Genomic DNA, 14,457 nt, shown 5'->3' on the forward strand with positions numbered 1-14,457 from the left:
CTTCGTATGAGACCCCGGACTAGTCCTGTCCCTAGTAGCAGTTCCCAGTACAGACTGAGTTCGCAGCGCGGCGGGAGCTAGGCACCCTGTCCTTGCCCACTGGAGGCAAGGAGTGTTGCTGTCTTGCTCGGGTCAAGTCTCAGCACTTACCTCTGTATTAAGCCGCATGTTTTGATTTCCACTTATTGAAGAACTCAGTGGGAGATGCAGCTTTATATTGATGATCAGCAGTACCTTGTCTTTGGGTGAGGGTCTGGTTCCCAGCCCGAATTAGTCTGGAGCTCAGAGCTGCATCTTCACTGCGGAAAAGGCAGGTTTAGTGCAGGAAATGTCATTCTGGCGTTAGGGCCCCAGAAATGTATTCTCCCATTTTTAGTTACAAACTGGTTGTCACTAGTAAGAAACTTGCTGTTGATCTGGTGTAATCAAGACTGGGCTGTTGCTGTGGCTCAGAGTAATTAAAAAGATATTTTGGCTCTCTCCCTAATTTGTTGAGACTAGCGGCTAAGCCATATGTATGAGCAGTTGGGAATGAAAACTTACAGTGTAGTAAAGGGCATTTTAAAGGCAGCAATACACAGGGAATGCTCTCAACGTCCGTGAGAATACCCTTTTGAACTCAAAAGAGTGCGGTCGGCTCCTCTAGCAACACTGCGCTTGAAGATTAGTACACAGACCGTAAAAATCCACTGCTGTCCCTTGAAAAGCTTACTGCATATGTTTAAGATTGTGGTGACTGAAGTGAAGATATCGAAGTAGATCATATTTTTGTCCCATGTGTAGGTGTGTTAGGGAAGTTGACTAAACTTCCAAATAAGTAATGTTTGCATATATAGACTTAAAATATACTTGGAAGCTTTGAACATGTTTAAAGAGAAAAAATATTTGCGGACTGTTTCATAGTGATGCAGTTGTATGTTTTTCTTTTTGATTGACTGTTGTTCCCATTTTCTTATTTTCTGCTTTCTTCATCATATCAGTTTTTGTTTATGGATATAAAGAAAAAACTTTTGTACATTATGGAAAAATATAAAAAATTCAGCAGTTAATAAAGTTGAAAGACGTAGTCAGATCTTGGAGTGCACAGGCACTGTGGAGGGAAGAAAGCTGAAGCAGACTAGGGTGTTAAGTAAAGAGCAGGTTTAAAGAAATATGTCATTTACGTCCCACCTCAGTCTTGCTAGAATGAAACGAGGTGAAACTGGTTCAGTTGTGGCTTGTGGCTGCCTGTGCAAAAACCTGGATTTACTTCTAATGTAGGGATGGGCTGTATTGTAAATGAAACGTGGAACAATTGGGAGTAAAGAAGTTCTACAAAACTGGGTTGTAAAGAACAGCATGTATCAGTATGGGCTGACAAAAGAAGGCATTAGCAATGGCTGCTTAAAAAGACATCAGAGGAACTTCTTACCTTACAGAAGGAACTGTGGCTTGCTGGCAGGCGGCGAGTACCTGGCACAGAATAACGCCTTCACATCACAAATCACCACAGAAACTAAAAGGGGAAAAAAGCACAGAATTAAATACTTGCTGAGAGGAACCTAAGCACTTGGAAAATATGATCTGGAAGGTGCCAAAGATCCATATGGTGCCTAAAAGATTTGACAGACAGACACATAAAGATTCTACTTTATCATAAATGGCTTTAAAATTAGAAAAGCTTTAGTAATAGAATTCTGTCATCTTCAATAATATTGCATTAAATTCTGAAGAGCATCAAGGTCAAAGGAGCCATAAAATATAATGTTGTGGAATAAAGTCTTGTTTATATCTTAAAAATATTTTGTACTGTATACTGTTGCATTGTAATTTGGGAATTGGTACCTAAAAACTTCAGATTCTGAAAGATATTTATAGATCTCTATAGTGGAAAGTAAGGACAAAACCATGGATTAATACTTTGTCTTAGTTTACACTGTGTTATAGGTACATCATGTATTGGAAAATTCAAGGTGGAAGCAGGTACAAAATATATTTCAGCCACTGTGAAGGCAAAAACTCAAGGAGCTCAGTGCTCAGGTTAGGCAGGACTAAGGTCTGTGTTAACTAGTTTTCAGCTTAATAGTACTTCCCCTTTTTCCAGCATGATTTGTGGAAGCCTGGCATATGATAAGTCATCTTTTAACAGAGCATTTGATGATATGGTGAAATTGATGTTGTTGCCAGGCCTCATAGCCAGCACAAGCGGAGCAAGCTGTTTTAAAATGCACCCGCTTAGTTCTATCCGTTACAGGACTGTGGATAAACAGATGTTTTTTGAAACCTCTGTTAACTTTTGACAGCCTATCTGGGGTGGCTTTTTATCTGATTGACTCGGTGGTCTTTCCTTGTCATCTTTTCCATCTCTTTTTGTGGAACCCTGTTTTCAAATGCTGCCAGACCTTGACCCTCTCCATCAGGGCCTGGAAGACTGTGAGGAGGTTTGTCTGAGGAGCCTCTTCTGCCGCCTCCTGCAGCGTGATCGCCCTTCCGGCGGGCTGCCAGCGTAGCAGCTGCACCTTCCACCCTTATTTCCAAACAAGAGCACACACTTGTGTGCCCTGCCTCCTTGGAGGTATTTCAGGTGTCCTTTTGGTAACTATTATATGCTTCTCTCGCTGTAACTGCGTAATGGGCTAAATGCTGCTTGTTCTATTTAAGTGAGTAGTAATCACAATGATACGCTTACTCAAGCTCTCTTGCACAGTCCACAGTCTGTTGAAGCGAGTAGTGATAATTTTGGGGCTAAAGTAAAGAACAATTGTACTGGCTTGAATTGCCATGCTGTATCATTTGGGGGGCTTATTAGTAAGAATTCTACCCAATTTGCATAATATATTAATAATTTTTAACACCACTGTGTTGGAGCGAAGGTTGTAACAAGCAGACCAAGGAGCTGACGCTTTTGCACAGGGGTTGATGTATTTTCTTTCCAGCTTAAAGTTAGTCAAGAATCTTCATGGAGAGGGTCCATGAACAATCAAGAGGATCTTAAGAGAAAGGAAACACTATAAAGGTAGGGAGACTCAGTGATAATTAGATACAGAAGTGAGAGAAGTGAAATTAATAATTGGTAGTTTTAGTCCAATTATTTTATGAGTATCTGTGAATGTAATCAGTCCATAAATCAATACATTCCTCAGTGGGATTTAATAAATATGTATTTCTGACCTTGAAACTGCATTGAACTGGGTGTAGGCAGGTACCGAAAGCCATGAGAGGTAGATAGAGTAGCTGTATTTCTTTTCCTAATACTCTTGCTTAGACAAGCTTTCTGCTCTTGATTCCTGAAATTAAGATATTTTGTGGGTTCAGTTCATACCACCCACGTCAAAGGAACCAGGAAGTCTGGAGGCAGACTATCAACAGGAGAAAAGACTGTCTGAGTCTTTTCAGGCGTTGCTACACATCCCTAACTTTACTATAATATTCTAAATAGTATAACATAAAAGAAGGTTGAAATCAATATATTCCCTCTGGTTGTTTTTCCCCTTAGAAACGTGTATGTGTACAGGCAATTAAGGCAGGTATTAGCTACTATGCTGATATTTTCTTTGTTTTTATTATAACAGGATTGTAAGGATGGATTCCATAACCCTGGACCTTGACAAGTTTTGTCATTTTTAAGGCTTCAGTTGCCTAGAAGTTAGATTTACGATGCACTTTATTTTATATTTATCATATTGGGAGGATGAGATATTTCTATTTGTTATGTAACCGTGTTGTTTGTGTAGACCTGTTGCTTGCTGGGTTTTCCATGCTTTATGTAACCAGACTGTGTGAAAACTGTCACACAGTTTTAAGAAAGTATCTGTCAGTGAAAATTCAATTCCTTGGGGTTTTTCTTTTTCTTTAAAAAAAAACCAAAACACAACAAAACAACCCACACTTGAGGGATGAGAGATTTGGAACAATATCCTAATCTAAATCAGCAGAGGATTAGAAAGTCTGCAATGAAAAAGTACGATAAATGAGTTCTTTAATCCTGAAATATTAGGCATAATCTTTCAGGTCAGGTTTCAGCAAAGCAAGAGACTAAATTAATTTGCTGTATTTTTAAATGCAAATGGGTACGCTATATGTATTTGTGCAGGCCTTAGGCAGCTTCTTATTTGAAAAGGAGAAGAGATGGCTAGATGGCAAATTTCCTTAGGTTTCTAGTTCTGTTTCATTCTCTTGTTTCCATGTACGCTTTTGAAAACCTCTCCTTTCTCAGCAGTCACAAATTTTATATTGCGTTTAGATTGACTGGTACAGGCTAGCTGAAAACTATTTTGAAGTTTGAAAAGATTAGGAAATGAAAGTAAAATATTAAAGTAATATAACACTCAATCCTTTGTGTGAAATATTAGTCACTTGGTGTCTTGTATATTTGAGACCTGGGAGTGTACATTAAACAGCAGAAATTTAGAAACATGAAAATAAAATGTGATTCTTTTGCCTCTAGGAAATGACTCTGCTGGCTTTTGCTGTGCGGTTTGGGGGAAAATAGATGAGGAAAACTTGTACTGCAGAGTACTAAAGAAATAACATGTAGTCGTATTCGATAGTACTGTAAAGGACTCTCCAGCTAACTGAAGTAATATGGTGTGGCTTCTATTACTTATTTTCCAATTTTAAAATTTGAATCAATATAAATGTATTCGGAGTACAGTTACTAGCTCCCATACCAGTAACTGTACATGTAAGTCTTTGCAGTGTTTTTGTCTGCCAGCCGTGTTTGTCCTCTTCCAGCATGCTGGGAAACATTCAATGCTGCACAGTTCAGTGACATGCCAGATGATTTAGGCCTAACTTATGACCTGGATGTTAGTGTACATAGAAAAGGGGGTGGAAAAAAATGTGATGATTGAATGAACGATGAATTTGATAATGAGAGAATATAGAGATGTATGAGGCAGCAGATGTCTAACTTATACTATTTCCTAACTCTTGAACATGGTAAAAATCAGCTTTTCTTTTTCTCTATTTTTCTCTCTCTCAATCTATGTTCGTATTTGGATTTTTTTGTCAGTCAAAAAAGCATAAGAGGACTATAATTGTCTTTTATATTCTCTAAGACAGAATATGGAAGTGTAGTGTAGTAGTGTAAAACATTCTAAAAGAAAATACACCACCATTTTGTCTCTCTCTTCTTCCTTTCCCTTTTTTCTCCATCCTAAGCCCCAAAGATCAAGCAAAGCCTGTGGTACTTTTGGCTTCAAAGCTAATGAAATAACTTTGCTGTGTGAGCATTTCTGAGCTCACTGAAGTGCGCAAAAAAAAAAAAAAAAAAAAAAGTAAACTGGGGGGGAGACAAACTGATTTCATTTTCTAAAGATGTAGGCAGTACATGAGTCACCATTTATTCTTGATGAGACTCTGAATTATGACTGGGCTTTCAGGATTTGTGTTACACTGAAGTAGTTCTCTCTGTGCACTGGGAAAAATTAAAAGGGAAAGTCTGTCTCCAGTTTGCGTAGGTTAAGACATGCTGATGCAGCTGCTCTATCAACAGTGAAAGCGTGGTGGTGTATTTGGACATTTGAAAAAAGATTCACAAGGGACAAGCCTGGGGGCAGCTTTTGGAATATGAGTCATTTTAATCATCACTCTCACTGACAGCTGGGCTCTATCTTTTCCAAATGCAATTTAAGGTGGATAGGAGGCACACTTCTTAAAATAAACATGAGTTTGTAACAACACACCCTTTAGACAAACATTATTGCAAGCTATGCTGTAATTGTAGTTTGAGGATGCATGCATGTGTATTTTTTGGTATGTTTGTGATTAGTGTAGTTCTTTCTCCTCTTTCTCTCTCCCATTTATCCATCTCCCTTTCCTCAATAAATAAGTAAATCCAAAGCCCAAAACAGCATTTTTATGGTATTGCTTGTTCTTAGGATTTTGTTACTCACCTTGTTGCTCTTTGAAAGCTTAGGATCTTCTAAACAGACTGGACAGGAAAAAAGCTATAATGTGAACTCACTGACTCGGTATTTGCCTCGGTATTTGCACATGTTTTCAACATTTAATAATTCTGTATGCAATCAAGTATGAGGCAGATCTGTGCCTCAGAAGAGTGCAGATCCTTACTTTCAGCCTCTGAGGAGGGGAAAAAAAGTTGCTCTGGAATATAAAGCAGTTGCAATAGAAAGATCAGATGCTTTTACTTCTAAAATAGACATCCTCTCCCATAAAATTGACTCATAGTCAAGGTCATGAGAGACAACGTGGTTCAAATCATCAGAAGTGACGCCCAAAGTCTAGCGGTTGCTGCCATAGGAATAGAAGCGTAACACATGCACAGACACCCCTTTATGGCAAGGAAGAATCTGTGGTTGTTTCAGGCCAGTATTGTGTGGGATTATTATATGAAATTTCTATATTTCATACAATATTGATATTATATTAATATTTCATCTAATAGTTTATAATATTTCATTATTATATGAAATAATGTTTGTGGAATGACTTCTGTGGGAGCAAACTTCCCTTTCCCCTCCTTCCAGTGTTTGAGTGATCTGGTTGTAGAAGATCAGATGTTGACAATGATCATACTAGAATAGCAAATGCCCACATTTTTCAAAAGGCAAGGCAGTATGAATGGAAACTACACTGGGACTTGTGAATTTTCATTCTCCCATGAATAACTTGCATGTAAAATTGTAGCCGGAGGTGGTTTTGAAGAATAGTGTTACTGAAGTCTTGGTATTAGTGACAGGACAAAATCCTCTAATGTAATCATAGGGAGATCACAAGATAGTAGTACTTCATCCTAATGAGAATGAGAGGAAGAAGCAGAAGGACATGGAGGGAGAGAGCAGGTAGAGTTTGGAAGCTGAGCCAGAAGAACTAAGCTGAGCCGTGGCAGCAAAAGTATCAATTAACCTGTAGAAGACCCAAGTACCCGATGCTTCCAAAATTAATTTCACATTTCCATTTTTTTTTTTTAGTTAATAATTGTGTAATCTTTTGTAAGCAAAAAATACCAAGAGTCTTTTTGTCCTTTGTTGGGTTTTAACAAGCCTTCTCTAAGGTCCTAAAAAGAAACTTGCAAGATTATATTCTTCTTATTTGCTGAAGGGTCTTGGCAATATCCTCAGAGCACAAACTTAGCTGCAGTTCTTCTCCAGTCCAAAAATTAGTATCTCTCTTCCCAGGCCAACCTTGTGTTTTGGGATAAAGTAAGAATAGCCTCCAGCAACATCATGACCTGAGACCTCTGGGAAGAAAAGTTATTTAAAATAGAAAAAATTGATTTTTTTTTTTAAAAAAAGTTTAGAAAAGAGGATTGAGAGATCCTTGTCCTTTACTGTCTTCATGGCATACAAGGGCAACCAAAAGAGGTTGCTTTACTATTTTCCTTAAGTCCTTTTAACAGAAATCAGTTAATCATTTAATTATTATGAAATCATTAGTCATTTAATTATTCCAGATTGTTTGCAACCATCTTCAGCTATTGAGAACACATTCAGATATTATCTCATGTAAGTAACAAGTATGAGGTGATTAATGTGTCTGAGGAAAAATGCTGGAGCTGCATTTTATTTATGAATCAAAGATGAACAATTTTAGCTGAAAATCTTGCTGTATTGAAGTTGACAGGAATTTAGCATTTGCCTTAAATACAGCTGTGATTTTGTTTTCGTTACTTAAGGAATAGATTTAGGTATTTTAAATTTCATGCATATAGACAAAAAGTCATTTTAATTTGAATTAGTTCCAAGCATGTGTATAATGTAGATAGATAGGGTAAAGACAATCCATTTTTAGTTCAAAACAGATGTGGTTAAATACAAGTGGGGTCCAGTATTAAAAAGGTATTTTGTATACCCAAGCAAAAAAAAAAAACCTTAATCTTGCCCTGAATTAGAAGTAATAAACATGATTCTTTCTTCCACCTTATGAGCATCTCGCGTGTGTTTGCTGTGACCTAACTGCGGGAGCTTTTTGCTTTTACCTGAAAGTAAGTGAGGGAGAAATAGTAGTTGCCCTCAGCAAGGGAGGAACTACTTACTGGTAAGCAGTGGCTTTTAAATGCCATGCTCCCGTGTAAAATAGTTTCTCCCTATCTAGCCCTGTTGTGCTGCAGCTACTTCATCCATTAGGCTCTGCAGCATCCCATGAGGTTGTTTCAAGGAAAATGAGTAATGTTCCGAAGCACAGAAACTGTTTGTTTTAGTAGGATCACTCCAATTTCCCAGTCTCTCCCCCTCCCCCCCCCGCCCATGAGAAAAATTATATTGTCTTTTTTTTAACTTCGGCTAGTTTTTGCAGTTTTAATTTTTCTTTTTTTTTCTTTTTTTCTTTTCTCTTTTTTTTTTTTTTTTTTGACACTTGTGATGCCCATTTGATTTGATAATAAGCCCTAGTTGGTTGGATACAAAACTTTAGTGTAACATCCTATTTTAAATACATTGCCCAGTAAGTGCTTTTGAACATATAATCCGTTTATTATTGATATATAGATTTGTCACAGCTGTTCACTAGGAAGTCAGTTCTGTATGTATTGTGGATTGAACCAGTTTCAGCTTGCATTTGGTAAAATGTGTTAACAAAACTGACAAAATATATTTCTTCAATTCAAATTTTGATTTCTGTCTTCAGATGTCCATAGCAATTGTAAGGAACATACATTGGATAAAGCTGTGCTCTAATACTAACATTATTATCTTTGTGTTGATATTATTAACTGACTAATTATTTTCTTGAGTCAATCTATATTTGATGCGAAGGACAGCTTAATAGTACTTACGTTAGCTGCAGCAATGATATTTAATTGTTGATTCTTTTAGATTAAGAAGTATTAACTTCTTAATTATTAACTTCTTATGATTAATTTTTATTCCCCAGTTTATTCAAAGATTGATAATACACTCAAGAGAACACTTCAGTACAGATGGACGGCATAAATAGTACAAGACTACACTACAAGAAATCAAGTTTACTAATGATACTATTTTTTAGCGTGTATTTATTCTATATTGTCTGAATACTAAAATATGCTGAAACAAGTTTAACAAGCAATGATAGTTAATAACTACTATACAAATTAAACTGGGTAAATGGCAACTAAGATTTGGAACAAACAATAAAGTGTTTGATCTTAAGCAAGACTGTTAAAAAGGTGCTGTTATAAAAATAGAGAATGAATGGACAGATTAAAAAACAAGCCATTATTCCCTTTCTGATCATTAACAGATGTTATTTCTTTTCATTAGTTTAAAGCAGTAGTCAGGAGATCCTTGGGCTTTTGGATGTCCAGGAGAAGGCTCTTTAGAAGTGACCAGATTATTTTGAAGTTTTTTTTTCTAGATGTTTCAGAAGTAGCGGACAGCAACCGAATATTTAATATAGTATGAAGAAATGTGTAATGTTCTTGCATTCTACTATTTTTTGTGCAGAGAGCTTTTTATCTTTTTCTTCTATGGTTAATGTAAATGTAAGAATGGTTAGTGCAGGTTAATGTAAAGCCTCAACTCCTTGACTTCCCTATTCATCCTCTTCACTTCTGGTTATTTAATTAGATGACTTTTCCATGTTGTCCAGCTTTACTCAGTGATATAAGATGCTACGATATATGACTTCACTGGGCAAAGCACAATGCTAGCAGAAATGCTAACCTTTGGTGTTCTGGTGGCAGCGTGATGCCAGTCTTGTGCTTTTATTTTTTTTTTTCCGTATATGGCTAAACCCCAGTATTTATAGCTGCGAGAAGCTATTTGTTGCAATAAAAGTGGTACTGGCTGGTTTGGTAATCCAGTTTATGCCTTTTACCTGCATCTAAGTCTGCAGAAGAGAAAAGCTGTTTACATTTATTTTATAGCACCACTAGCATTAGTAGCTACAGCACTGAAGAAAGATTACTAAAACAAATCACAAAAATGTGTATTGGCAGAGAGCTCCCTATTTGTGCTTCAATTCTGCGTTTTTGTACTGTTGCCTTTCTTCGAATAGGAGATATCTGTATATTGCTGCAATTGTGTGTGAAGTGTTGGTAAAATCGCAGCACATATCACACACTAAGAATGCCCCTCTACAATCAATTAATAAATTTGAAGATTATTAACAACTGAACTGTATATTTAGATCAGTAAAAAGAGGGAGATTGTTCAATAAGCAATAATGTTATCTTTATTTTATGGGTCACGAAACCAAGGAACAGAGGCAAACGAATCAGCAAATTGATCAGCATATGACAAAACTTGTGTGTCTTGCAAGCCGATTTCCTGGAATATATTCCATTGTTTCTAATGAAAGTTAGGAAACTCAGACTAATAATTCAGAATTATCAAATCTTTAGATGTTGAGAGAAAATCTTAGAAATAAATTCTCTACATTTTAATGCATTTTTTTTTATTTTAGGTAGCATTGCCATATGAAGTTAAAATAATATGGAAACTTTGGGCTAAACAACACTTAACGATATCCTATCTCAGTCAGATCCAGATGTTAAAAAAACTTCTTTGTGCATTAAAAAGAGGCTGTGAAATTTTACAATTTGAAAAAGATCAGCATTTGAATAGAAATGCTTTATATATCTTGCATTTGAATGTGAAAAGCAGTATTTTGTTATTACTTTAACTGACACTGAAATGCTTCCTTTTAATGTAGTACATTTTTTCTGGAAAATACCTTTGGCTTGCAGTTAGTGGGAAAAACAGAAACTGATTTAGATATAAATTGTATTCACAGTTAGTTCATACTAAAACATGCAATTAACTTTAGTGCTCCCTCTGCCTTTTCTCTTCCAGTAGGTCTATTTCATCTCTCTATTTTTTATAAATCCCAACTTTGGCATCTTTTTACATTTTAGAGCTTAATCAAGCAATTTAATATTCTTACAGCATAGATTTTAGTACAGCCTGCGTATATAACTAATCTTTTTTTTTTTTTTTTTTTTTTTTTTTTTAGTCTCTTTCTGGCTAACTTCACACAGCACAAAGTTCTTTCAGGCCTCTAGCATCGTCTTCTGTAACGTACTCTAAGACATGCCCTCCTTTCGTGCTGTGGTGAGATAGCAAAGAAAACATTGGGATCGTGAAAGCTGGCCCCCTAATAGAAATAGGTCACTTTTCTGACTCTGCAAAAGATTTCCCTGAATTCTGTACTGATCCTTGCAGCACTGCATTTCAGACTGGAGTGCTCTGCTGCTCTGGAGCTGTATTAAAGATCATCTTAAGCAGAGTAGTTATTGGGGGGGGGGGTATTATTATTATTCTATTGAGAGTTTCTCCGCAGATCTAGAGCACAATTTCTTAAAGACTATGATCAGTTTGTGATTCAAAAAACAAAGGCTCATTCCAAGAGTTGGGAGAGTTGGTTCTACAGCTGTGTGAGACACCCTTGGAAAAAGTTGCTTCATTTCTTGGTAATATCTCAGTTTTCCCATTAGGACAATTGTATAATACAAATAAATAGGAACCTGGTGCTGCAATAGCATCTCACAGTTCTTGTTACTACTCCACAGTACAGCCAAGCCCATATATGTTTTCTTGAATGCCCTAATTAATCATGCTGTAGATCAGTTCAAACGATTATATAGAAACATATACATATTATATACATATAAACATATATAACATCAAAGATTTATTATTGGATGTTTTCAAGAATTCTGGAAATCTTTTTTTATTTATTTTACTTAAAATACTTCTCAAGTTTTTTAATACATGCTGTAATGCCTTAATCTTTATATCCCATAGATACACAAATTCTTACTGATCTGTGTCATCACCTTGGCAGGGCGAACTCTGCTGGAAAAGCTGTTCAGCCAGCAGGAGAATGCACCACACGAAGAAGCAGAAAAACTATGTTCTCGTATTATTGCAATGGGTCTTTTACTTCCCTTCACTGACTGCTTCAGAGAACCATGTAATCAGAGTGCCCAGCAAAGCACACCCACATTTGACGTAAGTACTGAAGAAGTTACCTACTGTCTGTTCTGCTGTGAGGGACGTGAATTATCAATAGCTTGTGATTGCTAAGTCAGTCCTGAGGGAGTTCTGTTGTTTCTTTTAATCAAAACTGGCCTTAAAAATGTGGCCACCTGTATTTTCTAAATTCAGGTATATAGACTTTTATATCTGGGTAGCTTAAGTTTTAAAAGGTTCTCCCGTAACTTTATTTCTTAATATGTTAACCCAGATCTTAGTCTGCTATACTGCTGTTCTGTATCTGATGTTTTCATGAAGCTTTTTTCTTTGAATTCAAGTGCTATATAGGACTATCAACATTTCAGTCCAACAGCTGGTTCAACAAAAATATAAATTAAGAAAACAGCAGAATACTGGGTGTCATGAAACTACAGAAGCCAAGCAGGATATCTACGCTAGACCCCCCCACCCCAAGTCTGACATTTCATATGAAATAGTGCAAGGGTCAGTGCAAGTCAATTGCTGGCACTCTAAACTCAAGAGTTACCCATGCCTTTGGGCTAGCTGGCTAGAGTGCTGTTATTAGTGGCATTTACATGCAGTTATGAAACTTGAAGAGACTGTGATATAGACATGGCCTAACATACTCTTCCTTCCCCTTGGTTGATGAATTCGATGTTAGGATGTGATTCTATCGTATGATACTGTGTGACCATTGAAGTTTTACAGTGGACATTTTTTTGATCTTTGCCATCAAAAATTTATCTTTAACATTTTTTTGTACTGTTTTACGTGACTGAAGATAATCAGCATTTTTCTCTTCACGACATAATTTCAAAATATTATACACATATTAACTAATCTTCTTAATACCTTACTGGTGCAGTTAAGATTTTTCTCCATTCTGTACACGAAGAACCTGAAGCACAGAGTTGTTATGTGATTTGGTTAGGACTATTTAATAAATGACTGACATAGCTTTGAGAGTACTTGGGTCTTTTTAACTTTTTAAATCTTTCTCAGCTTTCCTGAAGAACAGCTTAACATAACTGGTAAAGGAAACATAACTATAATTAGAACAAATATATCTGGATGAATTCTTAAAACAAACTTTCCTAGGAAACTTGGCTCACCTACGAAATTATTCCATGGTCTCTCTAACAACATTTAATCATTATCTTTTTTTAAAACCCAATATTTAAGGCATTTTCACACTGGCTGTTGAAAGTAATTGAAAAAGGGGTGTGACTACGTAAAGCTGATGTTATTCAGGGAACTTAAAATCACACTCTATCTGAATGTATCTCAGTAAGGTTACGGAAAGATATTTCCTTATTTTTCAGTTTGCTTACTACGACTTGGCAACGTTTTCCGTAATCCTCGTTTTACTATATATTCAGTTAATCTGTTCTCTCATTAGTTTTGAATGCAAAGTTAGGTGAGGAAATTTTTTTTAATAAATAGACTTTACCAAATTAAAAGTTTGGAAAGATGCAGAGGAGATTTTTTTGTTGCTTATTGGGGTAACATGCTTATCTGAGTGTGAGAATTATTCTAGGTATCTTTCACAGAACATATCCAACAAGATGGACAGCCTGAAAAGGAACCGTGTTCTAGCCTAGAGCTATGTGAACATTGTTTCAAAGTTGGCAGTTCAAGATGTTGCTGTCTTACCAATGGTCTTAGTTTGAACTGGGATACCAGAAAGCCGCAAATTCTCAGCTATTTTTTCTCTATAAGACCCCCAAATAGATCATGCTTCTGTTAAACAGTAATGTCAGAAGTGGCATAAAGGCTCGCAGATGTATGTACAGCAAGTAGTATAATCTGCTTCAAAGGAGCATGCATCTACTGCCCTGAACAGTAGGATCCCAAAACCTGCATGTGTGTCTCGGATGGTACAAAGGTGGGAGCTGCTGCTATTGAGTTTTGCAAATATGTTTATGCTTCAGTCCTGGTGACTAGAGTACAGGTATTCCTACAGGTTTATTGCACAAACCCTGTAAGGGTGACCGTGTTTAGTCATGTGCAGTATAAAGTCTTATAGCTGAGAACTTCTTCAACATTGGGCTATTCCTGGATGATTTTGCTTCATAGAGTCAGCAAACAAACTATCTTACAAAAATAAAGGCAAATAGTTATGTAAGAAAATGAAACAATAAGTAGCTAATGTGAAAAAATTATGACACTGTTTATTACTTACAACAGCATGTGTACAATCTGTGACTCCTGTTTGTCCTCTTGCGCATCTCTCCATATCTGTACTTTGTTTGTTTATTAGGTTTTCTTTTTCCTTTTTTTATAATTTAGCTTGATACAGGATTTTAATGTTGATCTAATTATGCTTCCATTGATTTCAGAGATAGAGGAATTAGACTAGTATTAAACAATATTTAAAATTTTGCCCATTTAGAATTAGGAGACGCATAATCTTTGCCCTTAACATCCAGAATTGGGAGCACAGCCAGTCCTATAGTCTTCCTTCATTTCTGAGTTCATCAGATGTGCCGCTTAACAGCTACTGCCTCCAGCTCCATCCTGGATCTCCTCCAGTTTGGCTGGGGTCCTTTTCACCCAAATGAAACTGCTGTCGACAGAGCTCCAGTAACTCTGCCATGCT

The 14,457-nt window shown here is 36.5% G+C and overlaps 1 protein-coding gene across 2 annotated transcripts in view; it reads left to right on the forward strand.

The window, feature by feature from the left end:
- Positions 1-14,457, forward strand: part of FMN2 (formin 2) — a 170,239-nt gene that overhangs the window by 9,230 nt on the left and 146,552 nt on the right. For both annotated transcript variants that reach the window (XM_064509355.1, XM_064509354.1), the window contains exon 2: positions 11,707-11,873. In XM_064509355.1, the coding sequence (XP_064365425.1) occupies positions 11,707-11,873 (167 nt within the window). The remainder of the gene's footprint in view (positions 1-11,706; positions 11,874-14,457) is intronic.

Source organism: Dromaius novaehollandiae, chromosome 3, assembly GCF_036370855.1.
Source record: "Dromaius novaehollandiae isolate bDroNov1 chromosome 3, bDroNov1.hap1, whole genome shotgun sequence".
Classification (NCBI taxonomy): Eukaryota; Metazoa; Chordata; class Aves; order Casuariiformes; family Dromaiidae; genus Dromaius; species Dromaius novaehollandiae.